The sequence below is a fragment of the Acomys minous genome (genome assembly GCF_964271855.1).
Source record: "Acomys minous genome assembly, chromosome: 1".
Taxonomy (NCBI): domain Eukaryota; kingdom Metazoa; phylum Chordata; class Mammalia; order Rodentia; family Muridae; genus Acomys; species Acomys minous.
In genome coordinates, this window is record NC_140483.1 from 142,742,058 (window position 1) to 142,764,261 (window position 22,204).

General features: G+C 50.0%; 1 protein-coding gene across 2 annotated transcripts in view; it reads left to right on the forward strand.

The window, feature by feature from the left end:
- The window catches only part of COL15A1 (collagen type XV alpha 1 chain), a 106,839-nt gene that overhangs the window by 67,906 nt on the left and 16,729 nt on the right, over window positions 1-22,204 (forward strand). For both annotated transcript variants that reach the window (XM_084791459.1, XM_084791458.1), the window contains exons 15-29: window positions 2,641-2,676; window positions 3,078-3,218; window positions 3,402-3,470; window positions 4,612-4,647; window positions 4,743-4,826; window positions 6,831-6,896; window positions 9,260-9,295; window positions 11,282-11,344; window positions 13,712-13,780; window positions 13,887-13,922; window positions 16,823-16,876; window positions 16,972-17,031; window positions 17,627-17,695; window positions 17,788-17,829; window positions 21,177-21,222. In XM_084791459.1, the coding sequence (XP_084647585.1) occupies window positions 2,641-2,676; window positions 3,078-3,218; window positions 3,402-3,470; window positions 4,612-4,647; window positions 4,743-4,826; window positions 6,831-6,896; window positions 9,260-9,295; window positions 11,282-11,344; window positions 13,712-13,780; window positions 13,887-13,922; window positions 16,823-16,876; window positions 16,972-17,031; window positions 17,627-17,695; window positions 17,788-17,829; window positions 21,177-21,222 (907 nt within the window). The remainder of the gene's footprint in view (window positions 1-2,640; window positions 2,677-3,077; window positions 3,219-3,401; window positions 3,471-4,611; window positions 4,648-4,742; window positions 4,827-6,830; window positions 6,897-9,259; window positions 9,296-11,281; window positions 11,345-13,711; window positions 13,781-13,886; window positions 13,923-16,822; window positions 16,877-16,971; window positions 17,032-17,626; window positions 17,696-17,787; window positions 17,830-21,176; window positions 21,223-22,204) is intronic.

The window sequence follows — 22,204 nt, forward strand, 5'->3', positions numbered from 1 at the left end:
GGAACCTGAATAATTACTCTGTCCCTGATTTTAGACCTGTGTCTTGGCAGAGCCAAGGAAGTGTGTTGGGCTCAGATAGGAGGACAGAGCAATTCCGCCTTAGGCAGTCTTTTGGGTAAATTTGTAGTTCTACAGGTAGCCAAGTTGTCCACCTTTCTTTGCTTCCTATGTCCTGTGTTTCTTCAACTGTTCTCTCAGGACCATATCCCTGTAGTGTTTTCAGAGCAGGTCTGTCCACCACAAACTTTCAAGATTTTAGCTGTTTAAAAGGATGCCTGTCTTTAGTTCTAGCACTCAGTGGACAGAGGCAGGTGATGCCTATGTGTTTGAGGCCAGCCTGGTCTAGATAGGGAATTCCAGACCATACATAATGATATCCTGTCTTAATTGGGCTGTGTGCTATTGTAGGTTCAAAACCATCTGCCCCTGGGACTTGAAGGTAATCTCTGCTGCATTGAGGATGAACTCAGATTTCACTCCCAGGCTCAGCCTACCTAAAGCCATCTGCCTTTCCTTTTGGCAGATTTTAGGAGTTGCTTTTCTCTGCTTGGAGTATTGAGATCCCCCATGCATTGTCACTGGATATGGACCCTTTGAAAGATGGCTTTTCTCATTCCCTTGGCACTAAAAGAGCCTTGGGTGGAGTGGTGTTGTTTGATCTGGAGACCTCTGCATTGTGGCACTTCTGCTTTTTGTTTTTTCAGAAATGTTCCGCGTAGCCCCTCGGGCTTCTGCTAAGGTCAAGTGGAGGAATGCCCATCGCTGTTTGCCCACATGCTGCTTTCTTTAGTCTCTTTCTTCTTTATTCTGTTTAATCAGTTTTTGGAATTCCCGGTTATCCTCTGAGCTCCATTTGGTCAGTTATTCCGGGTCTTTTATTCTTTTGTGAGCAATTACGTAGCCTGGTCTCTGGTCTTCTCTGTTAATTTTCTTTTCAGGGTACGTCTCTTCTCTTAGAGCTCTTCCTTTTAACCAGGGTATGTTTTTATGTCCATGGCCCCCAGTTGGTTCTTTTTCATAACCACTGTTCTCATCTCATCATGGTTTGTTCTTGTTTTGTGATTATATTATATATTTCCTTTTTCTCTCTGAAAGTATTAAAGATCTTGTTGCACTGCTTTCTTTGCTCTTTTGTTGACTTTGTCTCCTTCATAGGCTTGCCTTTCCTCAGATCGGTGATTCTTCCCATGTGTTTGCTTCCAAAATTGGCATCTCAGTTTTAGTTTTTAGGCCTCTGTTGGCATACAGCATTAAGGAAGCAGAAAGTAGCCACTTCTGATGCTTTTGTGTGTCTAATGGGCACGGAGGGTGGAATGTCCATCAGACAGGGTGCCTCAGAACTTGATCTCATTTTTGGTGCCCATGGACATCGTAGGCCCTGCCCTCTCTTTGCTCCTGAAAATAACTCTTCTTCTTCTCATAGTCTTAAGGCAGCCACAGGTGCTCTATGACAGGGCTACGCCTAGAAGGTGAGGGAACTGGCCAGGGTTGCACAGCTGTCCTGATATAAAAACTCAACCTATCTCCTTGCTGGAGACTCCTGGAGCATCCTTACTTCCTGCTTCCTTCCGGGTTACCCCTACCTCTGCTTCCTCCTGCACCACATCCCACCCCCCCCCACCCTCTCCCCACGTGCACTTTTGCTTTCTTCACTACTATGCAGTGCATTTCGCTCTCTGTGGCTGAGGCCTTCTCAGCTTCCGGTCTTTTTCACCTTGACATTCCTATTTAAGGCCAGGTGACTCCTGTCTTATTTAAGGATAGCCACCATAGACTCACCACCCACCCATCCTATGTAGGTTATTGCTATGGATTTGATCTAGCCCAGGAAATGGGCAAAGAAAGATATAGTCTTTGGCGGCTGGCACATCATAGTCAATGTCACGGCATCTGCATGGCCACATGATAGCTGGACTTTCTCCTGCAGGAGAACAGCTTTATCCAGAGGTTCGAGTCCAGCTGCCTAGCTCCATCATTTGCATCTATCTGGGCCATGGTAAAGCAGAATCACAGCAGCAAGATGACACGGCAGAACAAAGCTGCGAACTCTCCTGGCAGCGGAGAGAGGATGGTGTGGATGCTGTGCTAGCGCTGGCTCCTTGTTTCTTCCAACTTGGCCCGAGGGCGCCAAGCTTATGGGATGGCGCTGCCCACAGTCAGGGCAGGTCTTCTCCTCTTAGTGGATGCTCTCTGGAGACTGCCCTGCAAACACACCCAGAAGCATGCTTCTCAACCCACCCAAGCTGACAATCAAAACGAACCACTTCTCCTTTCCTTGGTTTAAAATTGGAAGCACTCCTTATGCCTGTCATGGCAAGGAGCGGGGCAGGGGCAGCTGCCAGGCTGTGAGTCTCCAGGAGACTGCTTTGATCTCTCAAGCTTCGTGCCAACTGCCTTAGCTCAACCTCAAGGAGGAGGGGTTGGTTAGTTATTGAGGAATGGGTTTCTCAAGGTTTGGACCTGACTTGTTCAGTAGACTGATACCCGTGGTGATGTGCTCAGCCTGGAGATGTCAGCCAAACCCAGACAGAACGATCCTGTTGTCGGATCCTGCTCCTCACATGTCTGGGATTCTGCATTTTTCTCTGAGCAAGCCTAGCGTGTTGCATCCTAATTGGCCCCTGTGTTCCTGTGTTTCAGGGAGCAAGAGGGCCTAATGGCTCGGTTGGCGAGAAGGTAATTGAGCGGAGCCCTTCCCTCCCTCCACTTTCCTTTGCTATTAGTGTACTCCCTGGGCTAGTGGAGTGAACCCATAAATGTCACAGAGCAAAGAGAAGCCCTCCCCAGAGCGGAGGCTGGGGTTGCGGGGGGCGGGGGGGGGGAGGTAGGTCAGCTGGGATGATGGGGAGCAAACCGCTGCCATGTTCCTCCTTCCTCACTCCTCTGTGAGCACAGCAGTCAAGGGGGTTGTCAATTAGTGAGACAGCTGTTCTGTGCCGCCAAGCGGCGCCCATCAGAGAATTTCTAAACTTAATTAGCTTCAAGGAGTCGTCTTTCTGACTCAGGTGTGCCTGCTGTTCCCTCCGGGGTGGGGGTGGGGGGATTGCAGCTAGGAATTAACCTGTTTTTCCTCACAGGGTGATCCTGGCAACCGAGGCTTACCAGGGCCCCCAGGGAAGAATGGAGAAGTTGGAACTCCTGGGGTCATGGGACCGCCAGGGCCTCCTGGACCCCCTGGGCCCCCAGGCCCGGGTTGTACAACAGAAACCAGATTTGAGGTACTTTTGCCCTTCGGCTGAAGAGTGACAGATAGTAAAGACCGCTAGAAGCCATAGAGCACTGGGTACTGACCCCGGGGTGGAGGTTTTACTGAGTCCCCTGTGAGCCCCAAGTCCCCACCTGATGCAAGCCGATGCCTGGCAATGAACTCTGAAATCCTTGCTATGTCTTCTTCCCCCCAGGAGATCGAAGGCTCTGGGGACATCCAGCTGTTGAACAAACCCAGAATCTTGGGACCCACTTCTCCGAGTGTAGGTAGACTTTTATGAACGCTTTTATGAGGGCTGTGCCGCTGTCACACCTGGGGGAGGAGGCTTGGGGCCTCTTTTTGATGATTCGCACTCACTCTGCCCCCGAGCTGTGCTGCCTTTAAGGTGCTCAGAGCGTAAGGTGCTCAGAGCATAAGGTACTCACAGTGTAAGGTACTCATAGAGTAAGGTGCTCACAGTGTAAGGTAATCACAGTGTAAGATACTCACAGGTACTCACAATGTAAGATACTCATAGCATAAGATGCTCACAGCATAAGGTACTCATAGCATAACATGCTCACAGCATAAGGTACTCACAGTGTAAGCCAGGCAGTGGTGGCACATGCCTTTAATCCCAGCACTTGGGAGGCAGTGGCAAGCAGATCACTATGAGTTCGAGGCCAGCCTGGTCTACAAAGTGAGTCCAGGACAGTCAAGGCTACACAGAAAAACCCTGTCTTGAAAAACCAAACCAAACCAAACCAAACCAAACCAACAAAAAACCAAAGGTACTCACAGTGTAAGGTACTCACAGTATAAAATGCTCATAATGTAAGATACTCATAGCGTAAGGTACTCGTAGTGGGCTCTTTCTCCAGGGAGCCACATGAAAGCTTTGCACAGACTGTCATGTAGGGGAACTTGATAGTCATCTCTGTCTTCACTGGCCAGTTCCTCACTACGGAGCATCTCTGTTTCATGGCTTCCTGCCACCATGTTAGATACACTTTGCCCCGTTTAAAAAACCCTGTGCTCCCAGAAGGTGCCCTGCCTACTCACTCATCGGCAGCAGGCACCGCCCTTGTCCTGTGTGGTGTGCCTGCCTGAGGACACTCCACTGGACATTATGATCTCTGTCACATGGACCCCAGAGCCAAGTGCCCAAAGAGTAACTTTTGGCACAGAAAACTTTCTGCACACACAGGATCTGAGGATGGGGGTGGGGGGGGGGAAGGTCAGGGGGACGCTGTGGGGACTTCTCTTCTGAGCTGGGAGATGGGAGTTTTCCCCTCCCCCTTCGATCCCATCACCTGGGACAGTATCCACTGGCCATCTTAGGGAGAGATGGCAAGAAGGCAGTGCGCCAGTGAACAAGAGAAAACCAAAGACTGTTTCTTCATCTGTTTGGTTATTTTTGTCAGGGTCCCAAGGGAGAAAAAGGAGAGCAAGGCCTCAAGGTGAGTTAGCCCATCTGAGGCGGGGTCTTTCCGGGTTATAGGAGCGTCATCCATGGGCTGTTACTTTAGTTCTCACTTCTCTCTGCTGTAACTAGGGTGAACCAGGAATTGACGGAGTCAGCACTGTGGGTCCCCCTGGGCCCAGGGGGCCACCTGGACATGTCGAGGTCCTGTCCAGTGTGAGTATTACCCAGGATGGAGCTTGGCCAATTGCTTTCTGCTTTCCTAAGGAGACAGCAGGTCACCTGTCCCTTCAGGACTTCAGCGTTGGTGGCTATGCAGGGTGTTGGGCCTGCCAGCATGCTCACCTATCTGTTGCCACCCTCTCCGTGCCACCACTCTCCTACATATGACCTGCAGAGTCTGTTCTTCTGTTTGGCAGGGTCAGAGGTCAGACAGCAGCCTGGAAAGTACTGGGGTCTTGAAGAAGGCCCAAATATGTGCTCCAGAAAGACTCTGAGCCAGTTGAGAAGAGAAGTTAAAGCCAGAGTCACTGGCCTGAGTTCACCTTCACTGCTGGCAGAGTCCCGCTGGCTTTAACCCTGTGGAGGAGCCACATATGGAGCTCACTAACTCCAGAGTCAGACAAGGGGGAGGACAGTGCTGAGCATGCCCCCAAACTGCCATCAGGCAGCATCCCCCTTTGTCCAGGGTGGATATAAAGGGACCAAGAGAAGCCAGGGTTATACTCCTGAAAACCAGTTCTTGTTGGGGGCATCTTTGGATGAGCTTATTGGATAGCTCTTTGGGAATGTGTCAAAAAACTAATAATAAACGGATACAAAATTTCGCTCTGAAAGGTCTCCACACAGGTGAGCAAGCCAGGCCCCTCTCTGCTCTGACCCTCCAATCCCAGAGAAGTAGTAATGTGTGATTTTGATGTCTTTGTTAATTCATATCTGGAAACAAAGGCTTCGTAATGCCTGTCCTCCTAAGTGCTCCTTGTCTTCTTTCTGTCCCCACCTGAGTGTCATTTAAATCTCTGTTCCTACCTCCATGCATATGCTCATGCATACCTTTGTGCATATACAGTCTGCCTCAGGCCCAGGGTTTAAAGATAACTAAGACGCAGGTACCCGTGGCAACTAAGAGGATGAGTGGGACGGAGCATGACCATAGAGAGGGGGCAGGGGGAGGAAAGGGGGTTGGGATATGAGAAATCAAGGAGGACATCCCAGAGGAGGTGTCTTCAGGCCAGGCCTACACAGGGGAGAAGGGTTTTCCTGGGTGGGCACAGAGGATAGGATGCAGGGGTGTCGGCAGCATCCCGAGTCAAGGGAAGAGACAGACTGTGCTGGCTATGCCAGCACACCAGGGACTCACTATCAGTGGGTGACAGGTTTGGGGCTGACTGGAGTAATGGGAGAAGGTGAACTGTGGCTGGATCAGATGTACGCCTGCCTGCCCATCCATCCATTTCTTCTATCCCATCAGATATTCACATATACTAGGCCACTGCCTTTGAGGAAAGCCATGGGTACTTCGAAGAGAATACCAACCAGGCAGGCAGACAAGAGAAAGGCCAAGAAAAGTCCCAAAGACCTGGAAAAAAGACTGACCAGAGTTAAGAGGGGGGGGAAAAAAAAAGAGTATGATTTAAAAGCGCCAAGTGTGTGGGGAAATTGACACTCTTGAGCATTTGTGGGGGAAGTGTAAATTGCACGGCCCCTTTGGAGGGCTCCCTGACAGTCTGCTCAAACTAAAAATAGATGTCTTCCAGAATTGCACATGGAAAGCTCTCCACACAAGATGATTGAGTAGAAAAGAATGCGTTGAAGGGGGGAGCACATGGCCTGATGCCATTTATATAAAATAATGACATACATGAGTTATTTTACACACATGTGCACACACACACACACACACACACGCACATGCACACACACACTTTATATGGGCACACACTTGTATGTATGTATGCATGTATGTATACATATGCTTACAATTTTAAAAGAGAGAAGGCATTCATCTCCTGGGTAATTTTAAAGTTAATTAAAAAGGGAAAGTGACAGGCAGGCTGGGACTGTTTGATGGGGAGTGGGAGGGTTGGGTGTGTTTGGCAGTGGCTTTGGGGTGTGATCAATGTACTCCCTGCTGGGTGACTTCAGCTAAGGTCTCCTTGCCAGAAGCAAGGAGGAGCACATGCTGTCCTTTGTCCTGACTGGGTAATTTTTCTCTTTCAGTCTTTGATCAACATCACCAATGGATCCATGAATTTCTTGGACATTCCTGAGCTCATGGGGCCTCCGGTTTGTATCTGTGCCTGCTCTTGAGTGAGGCTTTTACCCAGATTCCACGCCCCCCATGGAAAGTCTTGGGTTGGACTGGAATCGTTTTAGCTCCTGAAGCATAGAGCCAGAGACTATCAAAGTTGAAAGGAAGGGAGCCAGCATCTTTAGGGGCTTTTGTAATACTAACTCCAGTGCACAGAGTTGTGTACAGTGGAGCAGAAATTTTCAGTCCGGTGCACCAGACATCTGTGTGAGATTGGAAAGCACCTGGTGCCTCTGTTGTGTGAGCAATGTGGGCCTACATGCATCTGCTCAGTCTCATTTCTTAGAAAATGCTGCTGCTAATGGGACACTGGAGCCACAGGAGGAACGAGACCCACTTCAGCCTTTCTCACATCATTTTAGACATGAAGAAATCAATATACAAGGAACTCACATGTCCCCCTTGAGGCTTTAGCATCGACCCATGCTTGACAGGCTCCCAGAAGACGGAAGTGGTTTCCCTCTGTTCAGGAAACTCCCATGCCATCTGATGGGCACCAGGGAGGAGGAAAGTGCTGGCCATAGGAACCTTGGGGTCTAGCCTCTTCTCTGCTGACAGCTCAGAGCCCCTGGCTCTCTGTCCAGGCTTTGGGACAGCGTACATGAGGCAGGAGAGGTGAAAGCGCTTGTCACACCATGGCAAGCCCACAACTGTGCATAGCAGATGCCCGCTGGGGCAGCCCACCCTGCTGCCCCCAGGGATGCTGGCCATTCGTGTTGGGGTGGGGAGGACCTGGAACACACCTCAAGATTACTGCAGCTCTCTGGACGATGCCTCTGTCCCAGCTCTCTTCCGTGGAGCAGCAGCCATGAAGCTCATTCCACCCCGTCTACAGTGTTGTGTCCCACAGGGCTCCCATCCATTGATTACTTCTGAAAAGGATAATCCAAAGGCAGGGCAGCTCCTGGACAAAAACCCATTCATAGGGGTCTTTGTTCTCCCTGGAACTGCTAGGGAGAGACTTGGGGTGCTAGTGGGTGGGCAGCAGCCAAGAGAGACAGCCTACACATGAGGAGTGGCATCTCTGTGCTGCTGGGCCCTGGGCCCTTGGCACCTGCATTCCAGGCTTCACCATCCTTCCTTTCTTTCTGCTCAGTGTCTTCTCCCTGAGGGTGAATCCAGGTCCCCCTCATCCCTAAGGCTTACTCTGTGGTAACGTCCTCCTGAGAGGACTCAAGTCATTACCTTCATCCCCTTGAACCCTGCCCTTGAGCACTAGTTCTTTCGAAAATTTAATTTATTAAAATGTGTGTGTGTGTGTGTGTGTGTGTGCGCGCGCATTTGTGTGTGTGGTGAAGAAGGAGTGATGAAAGGGGACATGTGCATGCCACAGAGTACATATAAAGGTCATAGGATAAATTGATAGAGTTGGTACACTCCTGCCTTTTTGTTATTGTTGTTGTTTTGTTTTGTTGTTTCTTTGAGACAGAGTTTCTCTGTGTAACAGAACCCTGGATATCCTGGACTTGCTTTGCAGAGTAGGCTAGCCTCGAATTCACAAAGGTCTGCCTTCCTGTGCCTCTGCCTCTGCCTCTGCCTCCAGAGTGCTGGGACTAAAGGAGTGTGCCACCACCGCCCTGCTACTCCTACCTTTTTTTTTTTTTTTTAAATATATAAGTTCAAGGGATTGAACTCAAATTATCAAGTTTGGCAGCAAGCACTTTTATCTGCTGAGCCACCTTCCCAACCCCTGTATGTAGTTCTTGTTTATCTGTTTATCTATCTATCTATCTATCTATCTATCTATCTATCTATCTATCTATCTATCATCTATCTATATGTGACCTGTCTGTCCCTTTAATACCATCTGGTCCTTGGAGTTGGCAGGAATGGGGGTTGTGACCCAGTGTGATGAAGCACATTCTTGTTTGCCAGGCCCTTTAAGACTCCCATCCCTTTAATAAAGGTCAAGCTCCCGGCATGCACCTCTTCTCCCCAAGCCTCTCAGCCTATCCTCAAGCCCATCTTCAGAGCTGACTTGCCCAGGTTCCTATACTGTCCATCACCCCCAGGAACTTCCTGCTGAGGACGCAGCAGTGAAGAATGGGGGCAGGCTGGGGAGCAGCAAGCACCTCTGGGTGCTTGACGACCATCCCTGCCTCTACTGTTAGCTAGCCGTGTGACTCTGGGTGGCACTTTCCCTCCCAGGCCTCAGCACTACCTTCTACAAAGTGGGACAGTGATCCACACTGGGTGGAAATAGGCTCAGCTTTTTGGCAGTTCCCTGAGGAACAGTGGGCCCTACTGGATAAAACAGACTTAGGCATTTGCCCTCCCAAGGGTCTGTGGCCCCTGAGGCACAATACTGACTCTGAAAACCATTTATGGTGTGTTACAGGGGCCAGACGGTATACCGGGGCTGCCAGGATTTCCGGTAAGTACTGCAGTGGCTAGCTTCCATCTGTGCTCAGCGACTATGCTCATTCTGTTCCTCTCGCTGGTATGTTGTTTTCTCCATTCCTGCATGACCGAGCTTCAGTACCATCACACACATCCATTCCTGCATGACTGAGCTTCAGCACCATCACACTTATCCATTCCTGCATGACTGAGCTTCAGCACCATCACACACATCCATTCCTGTATGACCGAGCTTCAGCACCATCACACACAGCCATTCCTGTATGACCAAGCTTCAGCACCATCACACACATCCATTCCTGCATGACCGAGCTTCAGCACCATCACACACATCCATTCCTGTATGACTGAGCTTCAGCACCATCACACTTATCCATTCCTGCATGACTGAGCTTCAGCACCATCACACACATCCATTCCTGTATGACCAAGCTTCAGCACCATCACACACATCCATTCCTGTATGACCGAGCTTCAGCACCATCACACACATCCATTCCTGCATGACCGAGCTTCAGCACCATCACACACATCCATTCCTATATGACTGAGCTTCAGCACCATCACACACATCCATTCCTGTATGACCGAGCTTCAGCACCATCACACACATCCATTCCTGTATGACCGAGCTTCAGCACCATCACACACATCCATATCTAGTTTGGTCTTGTTGTTTCTTCTTTGCTCATGGCTACTTAACAAACCGTGACCAACAGCAAATAACCAACAACCCACCATGTCTCTTAGGGCCCTAACATTTATATACCTTCTGAAAAGTCCCCAGCATTCCAAATGTCACACAATCACAGCAGAACTATCTGCTGGTGGCAAGAATCACACCCCTGCTAGAGCACGGGCCAAATCATAGTCAACTGCTGTGGACAGTCTGAAGCAGCCCCATATCCCACACCTGGGATTAAGACAAAAAACATTCTCATAATATGTCTGTGGTTTGTTTGTTTGTTTGTTTTTTAAAGAAACTCAAAGTCCAACATTAACACTACAGAGGAGGTCAAGGAAAGCTGCAAGGTGTGGGAGATGATATATATAAAGCCAGCCGTAAGTGGCAGGCTAGAATGCTGGATCCCTCTCTGTGGGGTGAATGCTGGGCAGGGAGGTAGAGGATACCCAGGGCAGCAATGAGTGAGTTAGCCCAGATGGACCAGCTATTAGCATGGCCCGGTCTGCCCTCCTGGAGCAAACCAAAGTTCAAAGGAGTGATGCTGCCTAAGGGTGCAGGAACAGGTTCGAGCTCTCGTTCGGAGAAGACATGAAGGAAGCAGTACTGGAAGTCTTGGGAAGTTCCAGAAGCAGATCCATCATACACTGTGGAAATCAGGATTCTCATTTTCATTAACAAAAGAGTTAAGAACATATTCAAGTGAAGAACAACGGCATTTTATTAGCATTTAGAAAGAAAACTCAGGAGGCAAGCTACAAATCTCACAGCTGCCTGGAGGAGGAGAAAGGGGAAGCTAACATGAAGGTCAGCCATCTGGTGGCAGGTGGCCATCCAGCGGGAGAGAGGCTTTAGAAAAAGAGCAAGAAAGCGACATCTTCGACTGGAGACTTTAAAAGCATCCAAAAGAAAAAAACAAAGGAGTGAAGAAAAAGAAATAGTCAGACCCTTCTGAGGAAAGGCGAGCTGACCTAGTGGAACCTCAGCTCCCACTGTGGAAACTGCACCAAGGGCCTGGGAAGGAAAAGCCCAGGCTTCTGAGGAGTGGTTTCCTAGCCAGGTCCCTAACATGTCCCACTGGACTAACACCTAGAGTATGTTTCATTCTCCGCAGCAGTGTGGGCTCTCCAGGCCACCAGTGTTCAGTGTTGCCTCCCGTCCACAGTTTCAGAGAGAGAGGAAGAAAAGGAGGAGGAGGAAGAGAGGAGAGAGAGAGAGAGAGAAGGAGGGAAAGACAGACAGACAGACAGAGATATTTTTGCTGTTTGGGCAAAACCTTCTAACCCTAACACAGTGCCCTCCAATGATTATTTGCAGGGCCCTAGAGGACCGAAAGGTGACACTGGTGTGCCCGGCTTCCCAGGTCTAAAAGGAGAACAGGTAAGGGCCCAGGTGTCTGGCTGGGGATGGGATTGTAACTTGCTGGCCATTTCTATTCGGCCAACGTTTTCCTTTTGGGGAGACAGTTCCTACAGTGCGTTTCAGTGACATTTAGAAGATTCACAACCATTGCTGCTCTCTAATTCTAGAATGCTTTCTTTAATTAAAATTTATTTTCTTTCTATTTTTTTTGTATGTATGAGTATTTTGTCTGCATGTATGTCTATGTACCACAGGCATGCAGTGCTTGCCGGGGACAGAAAGGGGCACAAAATCCCATGAAACTGAAGATAATGGAGGTTGTTTGGGGGCTATGTAGGTGGTGGGGATAGAGAGTTCTCTGGAAGAGCAGCCAGTGCTCTTAACCTCTGAGCAATCTCTCCAGCCCATAGAATGTTTTTCTTTAATCATCCCAAAGAAATCCTGTGCCTTTTTGCCATCACTCTCAGCTGGCGTTGTTGATTGGCCCTCCTCCCATCTAAAAAGAGTATGGCTCAATACCCTCAGGAATGCTGTTCGCACAGGGTGACACGTCCTGTCTCCTGGTTATTGTATGTGCTTCCCGGAAACAGACTTTTCTGGAATTCTGGGATTAGTACAGAGTCTGGTTCACAAGTGACACCCCAAACACTTGCTGGATGGAACAATGTACACTCAGTGAATGAAATGAATCCCAATGTTCGACGACTGTAAGTTGGGGCATTGCGTAGTTAGAGTAAATGTCACGCGGGGCACTTCTGGGGAACCTCAGGGCTCAGGGCCTCCCTTTGAGCCCCCACACAGCCTCTTATAGTCCACTTCCTGGTAAGTTTTCATAGCTGCGGGGGACAGGAACATCCATAAATAGGCAGCAATGACTCCTCAGTAAGCTCACTTGTTCCCTCGTCTGTTTGTGATTCCCTCTCTCATCTTTTGATGTCCTAAGGGGTGCGCCAGTTTCTTATACCAAGTATTATAGGAAGACAAAGATAGGGCAGAAGTGCAGATAGGCAGAGTAGCCTGCTGTTTCGGAGGCTGCACAGGGTAGGGGCTCTGCCTCCCTGGTAAATCTAGAAGGAGCAATTTCTTTAAGAGGAATGGGGATTGGAATTTTCTCTTGTCCTTCTTCCCCATGTGACACATCGGCCCCAGGACATGGAAAGAGGCCCCGGAGCCTAAGGCCCTCAGCACTGGGGAGTAGAGAGCTCAACATGGTGGGCGAAGTTTGGAAGCACATGAGAGTGGCGGTGTCTGGGGCGCTTTCGCTGTTGCGAGCTTGCAGAGAAGGGGTGGGCTCTGGCGGTTCTTGCTTTCAATGCTCCTTTTTCTGTGTGGCAAAAATAGGTGGACCTAGACTGTAGGTCCCATAGCTCCTCCTGCTAATCCACTGTTGCTCTGAATGTCTGGGACAGACACCAGGCGGCTCTACTCCAGCCCTTCCAGCAACTGCCCTTCCTGTCACTCTGCCTCTAACGCTTTTGTGCTTGCCTCTTCCTGCTGTTCGGAACTGCCTGTCCTCGCCAGCAAAGCGGTAAGACCCACACGTCAGCTGCAGGCTTTGGGGGATGCAGAGAGAGAGGCTTCTCTGCTCACTTTGGTTCCCTACCTGGCTACTTCCAACTGTGGAAAGGAGCTAGCTCTATGGCCAACTCAGGTGCCCAGGGCTAGGTAGAGGCCTAGAAGGATGCCAGTTTCTCCATGTGGCCTTGTTTTCTGCACATATGTCTCTCTGGAAGACTCAGGATACTAAATGACCCTATTGAAGACAGGATTTAGGAGCAGGATCCTGTATCCTTACCCCGATCGCAGTCTCTCATCATCTTGTTCCCAGCATCTAGGATCTCTCTAGCCAATAAGCTTCTTACAGAGAGGCCTGGGGAACAGAGGGCATCTGCACATCACAACAGGTGGCTCCTGTGTTGGAGAGAGGCTCCATGCTTATAGCATTATACCCCCCCCCCCATTTCAGCCATTTAAACAACAATAAGGATTCTTAGTGAGGACAAATCTCAAGTCATTAGGAAAGCAAACTATCAAATATCTAATGAGCTAGAGGTTCCTGGAAGGCCATCCTATGGCAAGAAGCAGACAACCATGCTGGGCCAGGATCCTGGGGTCTGAGAATGAGGGTCCAGACCTGTCCCTGGTTAGAGACCTTGAGGGTCTGCTTGGAGAGGTACCTTGGACAACGTGGAAGAAAGATCTGAGCAAACACTTCGCTATGTAGGAGGCTGTCATAATCTAGTACGGAGACTGTGCTGGAGGGGTGTGGCTGGAGGGGTGTGGCTGGAGGTGAGAAGTCACAGTGGCAGAATGGAACAATCTTCATGACCCCTTGAACAAGGTGTCAGGAGGAGGCCGGATTTCAAAAGGTTCTCTACATTGCAGGGCGAGAAGGGAGAGCCCGGTGCCATCCTGACTGGGGACATTCCTCTGGAAATGGTGAAAGGGAGAAAGGTAATCCTGGCACCATACCCTGAGGGCATACGTCAGCTTTGGCTTGCATCTCTGGTTGTATCTTAAGCAGGTCTTCTGAATGACAAGCATCTGTCTCCTGTTCTAGGGTGAACCTGGAATGCACGGAGCCCCGGGACCCATGGTAAGCTGGGTCTCTCCACTGGGTTGAGAGACGAGGGTTCAAACCTTTATCATCCATTGGCTCACTTAGATCGAGCTCTACTTGTGAACTGATGAAGAGTAATCCAGTGACAGGTGGCAAAGCAAGGTGTCTATGTTTGTGGGAAGTGAGCTACAGTGACATAGAATTCTCAGTGGTTGCCAGGCCTACACGAGACTCTTTCTCAAAAACAAACAAAGCGGGTGTGGGGAGAAGAGAGCCGGCTCAGTGGTTAAGACCACCTGCTGCTCTTGCAGAAGACTCGGACTTACTTTCCAGATTTCATAACTCCAGTTCTAGGGGGACCTGGCACCCTCTTCTAGCTCCCGTGGGCACCAGGCATGCACGTGATACACATACATACATGTAGACATGTAGGCAAAACATTCTTACATATAATAATAAATAAACCTAAACAACAGCAAGCAAACCCCTAGTGGTTAAACACAGGAGCATCTCACTTCTCATTCTTACACAACCCACTGTGGCTACTTCCTGCTGGACCTCTCCCCTTCAAGCAGCGACTCCAACGCGTTCCAGATTCAGAGTCGAAAGAACTTTGTCTAGCTGGCAGGCTAAGACTGGAAAAAGTGCAAGAGACCAGAACGTGTAATGACCATCCACGCGACCATGTTCCACTGGTCAGATTCTTGGGGGCCTCAGATATGCAGCATAGCTCTGTGTCCAGAAAGCAGAATAGAACAGGTGAAGTTTGGCAGGTGCCAGGGAGCCCCAGAAGGAACGTCACGCAGTGATGGGTCTGCTGCTCTGTTGCTATGGGACTGGAGCATGCCCTACCCCTCCCTCTCCCTCCTGCTTTCCCTGCCTCCCCCTCCCTCCCTCCCTCCCCCCCCCCCCCGCTCTCGGCTTCATTCTGCCCATCAGCACACTGAATGGATTGCACTCATGCTAGATAGTACTTCAGCTCTGCATTTTTACCAAGCTCCCAGGTGATATTGGGGATGCTGGTCCACAGAGCGCACTTTGAGTAAGAAGCCTTAGCGTATTTGTAAAAGAGTTGTAAGCTACAGTGGTCTCTAGGGCCACAGTTAGCCCATTGGCTTGGCTGGTCTAGAAGTAGGTAGCACATTCACACATCTGAACACTAATAAGTTATTCCTCCCAAGGAGGAACTCCCAACTTCCCTATCATGCAGATCCCACCCACCCGCCCCAAATGGTATGGAGCACCATTATCCGGTCGGGTACTGTGTAAGCTTCCTATGGGACATCTCATTTCAGCTTACAGCCTGCAGGTCTGATCACGTGACATCCTCCCACCCCTCAGTCTATAGACAAGGAAACGGGGGCTCAAAGAGGATAAGTAACACTTAAGAAAGAGGCAGGCGGGAGACTTGAGGCCAACCTGGTAGGCCTTGTATCCAGACTCCCTCCTTTACCCCCCCCCCCACCCCTCTAAACAACGTTCAAAAGATAAGCTGCCCTTTTTATTTCTTTACTATCTGTGGGTTTGTTTGTTGGAGCATAGTGGACTGTCAAATTGCACAGGGTATCTGTCTGACAGAGGCTGAACCTCAGGCCTGGGGAGAAAGGTTCACCCTTGAGTGAATGCCTGTGAGCTCCAAACACAGTACATCCTTCAGAAAGCCTCCTGAGGCTTTGGGTCCCTGAAGTCAGGCAGAAAAGACCGAATATAGAGCACAAGGACTGAGCATGAAGGCAGGTGGGAGAATCTTGTTCCCAACTGGTTAACCACCAGTAACCTCCAGTTCTATGGGAAATGCAAACAGTTAGTGGTGGGGCCAGCCGGCTGCTGCAGATGGCTATGGCGGGTGTCCCACTGAAGGCCAGCTTGCGCACAGCTTGCCAAACACAGGCAGTAAGGGCACCTTTTAATTTGCATAATGCTTCCATCTGGGCTAACTATGGCCCTGGAGACCACTGTAGCTTACAACTCTTTTACAAATACGCTAAGGCTTCTTACTCAAAGTGTGCTCTGTGGACCAGCGTCCCCAATATCACCTGGGAGCTTGGTAAAAATGCAGAGCTGCAGGCCCCAGCCCAGATACCAGTTCAGACACCCTTGATCTGCACTTTAATGAGAGCCAGGATACTCTGTGTACATGCACACTTGGGACGTGTTGCAAAAAACCACATACCAAGTGGCTCGTGCCCTGGAAACTCCCTCTATTTTTGCTTTTCCCTCCCCTAAGAGTCATATGCCAGGGATTTTATGTTAATGGTGGTGGGCAGAGGGGCTTGAGGTTCCCCGGACATAATTATAGCTGCCGTTCTTCAGGTCCCAGTAGGCAAGACAGTTCCTGCCGGGAACTTGGATCAGGCCTCAAGAAGTACATAGGCCCAGGAAACCATCCCTGAAATAGGGTCCATGGGTCAGGGACTCTGCAGGAGGACTGAGGCACCATGCTGAGGTTGGGCTTCAAGATGGGTAGGGGCTGGGCAGGAACTCCATCCTGCAGCCAGTTCTTGGGCAAACTGGCACATGGAGAGACAGGGCTTCAGGATTCAGAACGGATTACATGGGGACCCTAGGTTGTATGGCCAGTGGCAAAGCTTCACGTTCTGAGCCAGTCTAGCGTGTGGCCACCTGAGACATGAGGCACGGAGCTACTGGTTTCTTGCTATTTCTTTCACTCAGACTGAGGTGCTAGGTCCTGGGTGTATAGCCTTCAGAAAAGTCAGGGGAACGGAAGTGGCTGAGCAAAAACACTTCTGGCTAAGAACAGGCAGGAGTCCAGGAACTGGCCAGGTGGGTACTTCAGGACTGTTGCCCAGGTTCCTGCCTCCAGTCCCTGCCGCACTTCCTGCGAGAGCAAGCCTGGCGTTCCTATTATCTCCAGACCCCGAGTTATGGCATCTGCTAGCATCTGCTATGGCATCTGGTGTTTATTTTGTTTCTAGGGACCCAAAGGACCACCAGGACACAAAGGAGAATTTGGCTTCCCGGGACGACCTGTAGGTATTAGTGTTCCCCACACTAAAGGATGGGGCATGTGGCAGCCGGGCTGGCCCACAGCAAGTGCTCACTGTGGTGTCTGTGTGCATTGCAGGGTCGCCCAGGACTGAACGGCCTCAAGGGTGCCAAAGGAGATCGCGGCCTCATGATGCCAGTGAGTCCCCCATCTCCTGCCCTGGCGCTGGAGGACACATGAGGCCCTGTTAGAGAGGGCCCAGTGAGTGGGCTTTGCAGAATACGCGTTCAGGGGTGCCATTTTCCTTCTTCCAGCATCTCCTCCCAAGGTCTACCCAGTCGGCCCTGCCCCCATCTCACTCTCAGGAGGGTCCCTTGCCACCCAGATCACTTCCATGCTGGAGAGCGTCTGTCTCTCCTGCACACAGGCCCAGGAATGCAGCTCCTAACCAAGCATTTCTCTGGGAACCAGAATCTAGGTTACAAGTTATTATCCTCTGCAAGCTGTTGTGTGGCTTTGAGCAGGTTGTATCCCCTCTCTGGGCCTCACTATTTGTGGGTGTCAACATAAGATGACATCACTGCTCTGCTGTCTCCTTCCTGGTTTACTGTCATCTTTCAGTGTGGCCCAGATGTGGACGTGTTCTCTGGATGGGGCAGAAGTTGGTTGTCTTCAGATGCTGCCCCCTCCCCCCCCACCTTCCAGCCCAGAGTGTATGGGCTACTGTATCCTGCAGTTGCCTTTTATGCCCATATCCCCAAACTCAGTAGCAGCTTTTGTTTTCTTCCTTCAGGGTCCACCTGGCCTACCTGGACCCCCAGGACCCCCAGGACCCCCTGGAGCTATGGTCAACATCAAAGGTGTAAGTTAGGGACCATGCAATGGGCAGCAGACTGGCCTTAGCTGGGGCCATCGTTTCCTGATGCCTTCACTTCTCATATTCTCTTCCCACAGGCTGTTTTTCCTGTACCTGCCCGGCCACACTGCAAAACACCAGTAAGTAACACTCATGTGTGTCTCCAGCAGGAGGTGAGCACCGGTGTCAATTCAGAGAAACGGATCAATCTTGCCCTGAGCACTTTCCTTCCCCGTGTGTTCACTCTGGTATCTTCTATCCACATGTGGACCTTTAAAGGTCTAGACATTTCTAGAAAATAGACCCTGGTAATGAAATATCTGCACACTGGCTTATTTGAATATGGTTGGTACAGCTAACTTGCCTTCTGTTAGTGAGACCACATGGCCCTATAGGCAGGAGGAGCATAAAATTGCAAAATAGACCCCCTTTTAACATGCCAACTCATGGCCTCTGTGCTGGGAACTTGTGGCTGAAGTCTGTAGCTACTCTGTTCCATCCTTCCCATGGCCTGTGTCACTGCTCACCATACCACTTGGAGAGGCAAGCGTTATCTCTCCCCTCCATCACGGAAAGGCACACAGAAGCTGCCCACAGAAGCTCTCTGGCTAGGCCAAGGTCACAGGGCATGAGGCCGCTGGACCACAGCTCAGATCTCCTGGTCACCAGGAAGCAGGTGCAGACACTGAGATCCCTTGCCCAGTTGCATGCCTCCCCCCCCCCCCCCCCGCCCCCCGACCTCCAGCAGTTGGCAGCATTGTCTCTAGGATTTTGCCAGTATCATAGAGAGACATTTATTTCTGTGAGGAAATACGGGGACAGGCATGAGTCACGGCTCTGTGAGTAATCGTTCTCTCATTCATTCAGTAAATATTTACTGAGCTCTCACCAGTGCCAAGGATTCTGCTAGGCCCTGGGGACACAGGGATGACTGAAACAGACATGGTCTCTGCTTTTTGAAGTTTGCAAATTATCGTTTCAAAATATTCTTTGAAGCGGGCTTGAATTGATTCCTGTGGGGATAGGGATGGTCTCTGATGCTTCTAATTGATGCAGGCTGGCTGGCTGTGTGTTGCTCTAGGCTTATGTTCAAGTCTGACCTTTTGAGGCATCCAAGTGGGCAGCCCATGGGCCAAGCACACTAGCCTTCCCGGACGGAAGGCAGAACATGGGATCTACCCGAGTACAGTGCTGAAGCTCCACGTGAATCCGACAACACCACAAGGGCATGTTTACACAGATAACTGTAGAGAGGCATCTGGCGCAAGCGCAGGTTTTGAAAATACTCCAAGGAAGCTGTACACCCATCATCTCACACAGGGGCAGTAGGCTGCCTGGATCCTACTGTCTGTGAGCGCTGCTGGACCCTCCTCCCAACACCGAGCTCAGCCTCAACACCACCTCCCACAAACACTCTCAGTGCATCAAGTACGGGACAGCCGACCACAGACTTTATAGCATTGTGGGAATGCTACTGCAATTATCTGATCTATACTGGGACCTGTGTGATAGCCACACTCTGGAGGGGGCGAGGTCATGGAGTGAAGTCAGTGCTAGGCTCAGACTGTTTGGAGTGAGTTTTGTTTTGTTTTCATTTCTGTGGCACACTGGGCCAGCATGGGATTCGGAGGCGTGGATGTTTCCTACCCAGCCCTCAAAGTGGACATCACCAAACAGAAACACACCTAGCACTTTGCAAGCACCTTCCGATTCCAGCTGTTTAACATCATGACAGTCTACGCCCCCACCATACAGCTTAGCCAGAATCTCTGCTATGGCCGTCCTTATATATTTTTTTTTTTCTGGAAGATTTCCTCCTCCTCCCAACATCTTTTCATGATGACCCCTAAGCAGCTTGCAATCTCTGCTCATAAGCACAGAAAGATCCTGGATCCAGGCGGAACACCATCATCCAGCTGCCGAAAAGATGGAGGTGGACTGGGGTGGTCACCTTTAATTGTCGGCTGAGCACAAGCAAGAATCGCCCGAGATGAGAGTCTCAGTGAGGGATTGTCTAGATAGGTTTGGCCTGTCCATGGGGCATTACCTAATAGTTCCTAAACCTGCCCACTGTGGGTGGCGCCATACCCCAGGCAAGAGACTCTAAACCATGTGAGAGTGGAGACCGTGAGCTGAGCACTCCATGCATGCATGAATCCCTTGCTCTCTGCTCTTGACTCTGGATTTCATGCGACTATCTGCTTCCTTACAACGCCACTTTGACATCCCAGCAACCCGGAGTTGTAAAGCAAACAGATCCTTTCTTCCGTAAGTTGCCTCTGCTAGGGATTCCTATCACAGTACCAAAAAACGAAGCTAAGCCTAGGAGTGTTATCCAGAAGTGCTTAGATTCCAGACGCTGCCACCTAATGAGGAGTCCATAACAGTGCCTCCAATCTAATGACAACCTAAGTAATGATCTGATCACTGATCACTGTCACTCCTGCCGGGACCTGTGCCTTATGCCTCTCTTGGATTACACTCAGTTTGCAGGTGGCTCTGCCCAAATAGATGGGGACCTGGGGGAGATGGCTTAGTTGGTGAAGTGTTTGTTGTGTAAGTAAGAAAATTGTGTTTGATTCCCAGAACCTGAGTTTTGGGTTTTTGTTTTTTGTTTTGTTTTTGTTGTTGTTTGGTTTTTTAAAGTCAAGTATGTTATTACACATTTGTAATCCCATTGCCAGGGAGGTGGAAACAGGGGGATGCCTGGGCTCACTGGCCAGCTCCAGTCCAATGTCAAAAAAAAAAAAAGATGAATCATACCTACACAATATTGACACAATACAGAGTCGGGGGGAAGAAGAGAAGAAAAGAAGAAAAAGGAGGAGGAAGAAGCAGAAGAGGAAGAAGAGGAAGAAAAGGAAGAGGAGGAGGAAGAGGAAGAAGAGGGGGAAGAGGAAGAAGAAGACAACAACAGGGCTATGGGAAAGAACTGAGGATCATATTATCTGCAACTACTTGGATTCCAGACCCCTGTCACCTAATGAGGAGTCCATAATAGCGCCTCCAGTCTAATGACAACCTCAGTAACAATCTAATGTCACTGATCACTGTCACTTCTGCCAGGACCTGTGCCTATGTCTGTCTGTGGTTACTGTCAGTAGCAAAGCAGAACACTGGCCCAGCTTCATTGCTGGCTCAGAGTTGGCTTGGACACTTGGCTTCATGCACAAGCCAATCCTAATTGACAAGAAAGGAGGCCAAGATGCACAGCACTGGCAGGTGTTCTCACAAACGCTGTCTGAAAGCCTTGGGCTTCCTTTTTTGCTGAGATTTTTTGGCCAGAAGTCTCAGTGCTGTGTACTTTAGTCCAGCTGCACCATGGGTTTCCCAAATGAAGGCCTGGGATGTCTGTGTTGAGGATGCTGGGGGACCTGGGTCTCCGGGGCCAAATACAAGCCTGGCCCTATGTTGTTGCTTCCTCCTCTAAACGATGTTTGCAGGATTGTGACTTCCCATGTCTGACCAGGTCTTTCTCTCTCCCCAGGTTGGTACTGCTCACCCTGGTGACCCGGAGCTTGTCACTTTCCACGGTATACACTCTTTTCTTCACTGTATTTCTCTGGGACATGGCTAACCTAGTGGCTGCAGATGTTTACATGTGTCTAGTGCTGGCCACAAATGAGGTGGTCAGGAAAGGTGACATGTGGGAGACGTGGCAGCTGAGCTGAGGAGCAAACCTCTGTCTAGTTTCCTCATGTACCTGTGTGCATCCTGGGGAGCAAGAAATGCTCCCTTTGTTCATTTCGTTGCTAATCTGTTCAGAGGACCATTACATCTAACTATAGGACAGAAAGGATGGCTTGCCTGGTAAAGGCAAGGCACAAGGTTCTGACTTTAATCCCCAGAACCTACAAGCAACAACAATAACGACAACTGGGCTTAGTGGTTTGTTCTTGTGATCTCAGAACTTGGGAGACAGAGAAGGGCTTACTGGTCACCATAATACCCTACTTACAGAATCTCTAAAAGCAAGGTAAACAACACTGAAGGAATGCTAGCTAAGGGCATCCTCTGGTCTTCCCATACATTTGTACTCATGGGTATTGCACACACACACACACACACACACACACACACACACACACACACACACGTGCACACCTGCACAGCTAACCCAAGAAGGAACTACGAGAGCTCAGAAGACCCTCCCATTAGTGTGTTCACAAAAGCATCTTCTGGAAGCATGTTTGAAATGCAGACCTCCAGGCCAGGGTGTAGCTCAGTGGCAGAGCACTCACCTAGCATGTGTGAGTACTTAGATTTGATTCCCCGTGCTATGAGGAGAGGGCGAGGCAGGGCATGGTGATACCCACATATAATCCCAGCCCTCAAGAGGTGGAGGTAGAAAGATCACAAGTTCAAGGTTGGCATCTGCCCTGCATCAGTCCACCAGAACCTGCATTCTCCTAGCCTCCTGGTGGAGCTAGTGAGAAACCTTGTTCGGTGTATGTCTGTGTGTGTGACAGGGATAGTGGTGGTTGGGGGTGGTTTAGCAAATGTTAGCATGCTCAG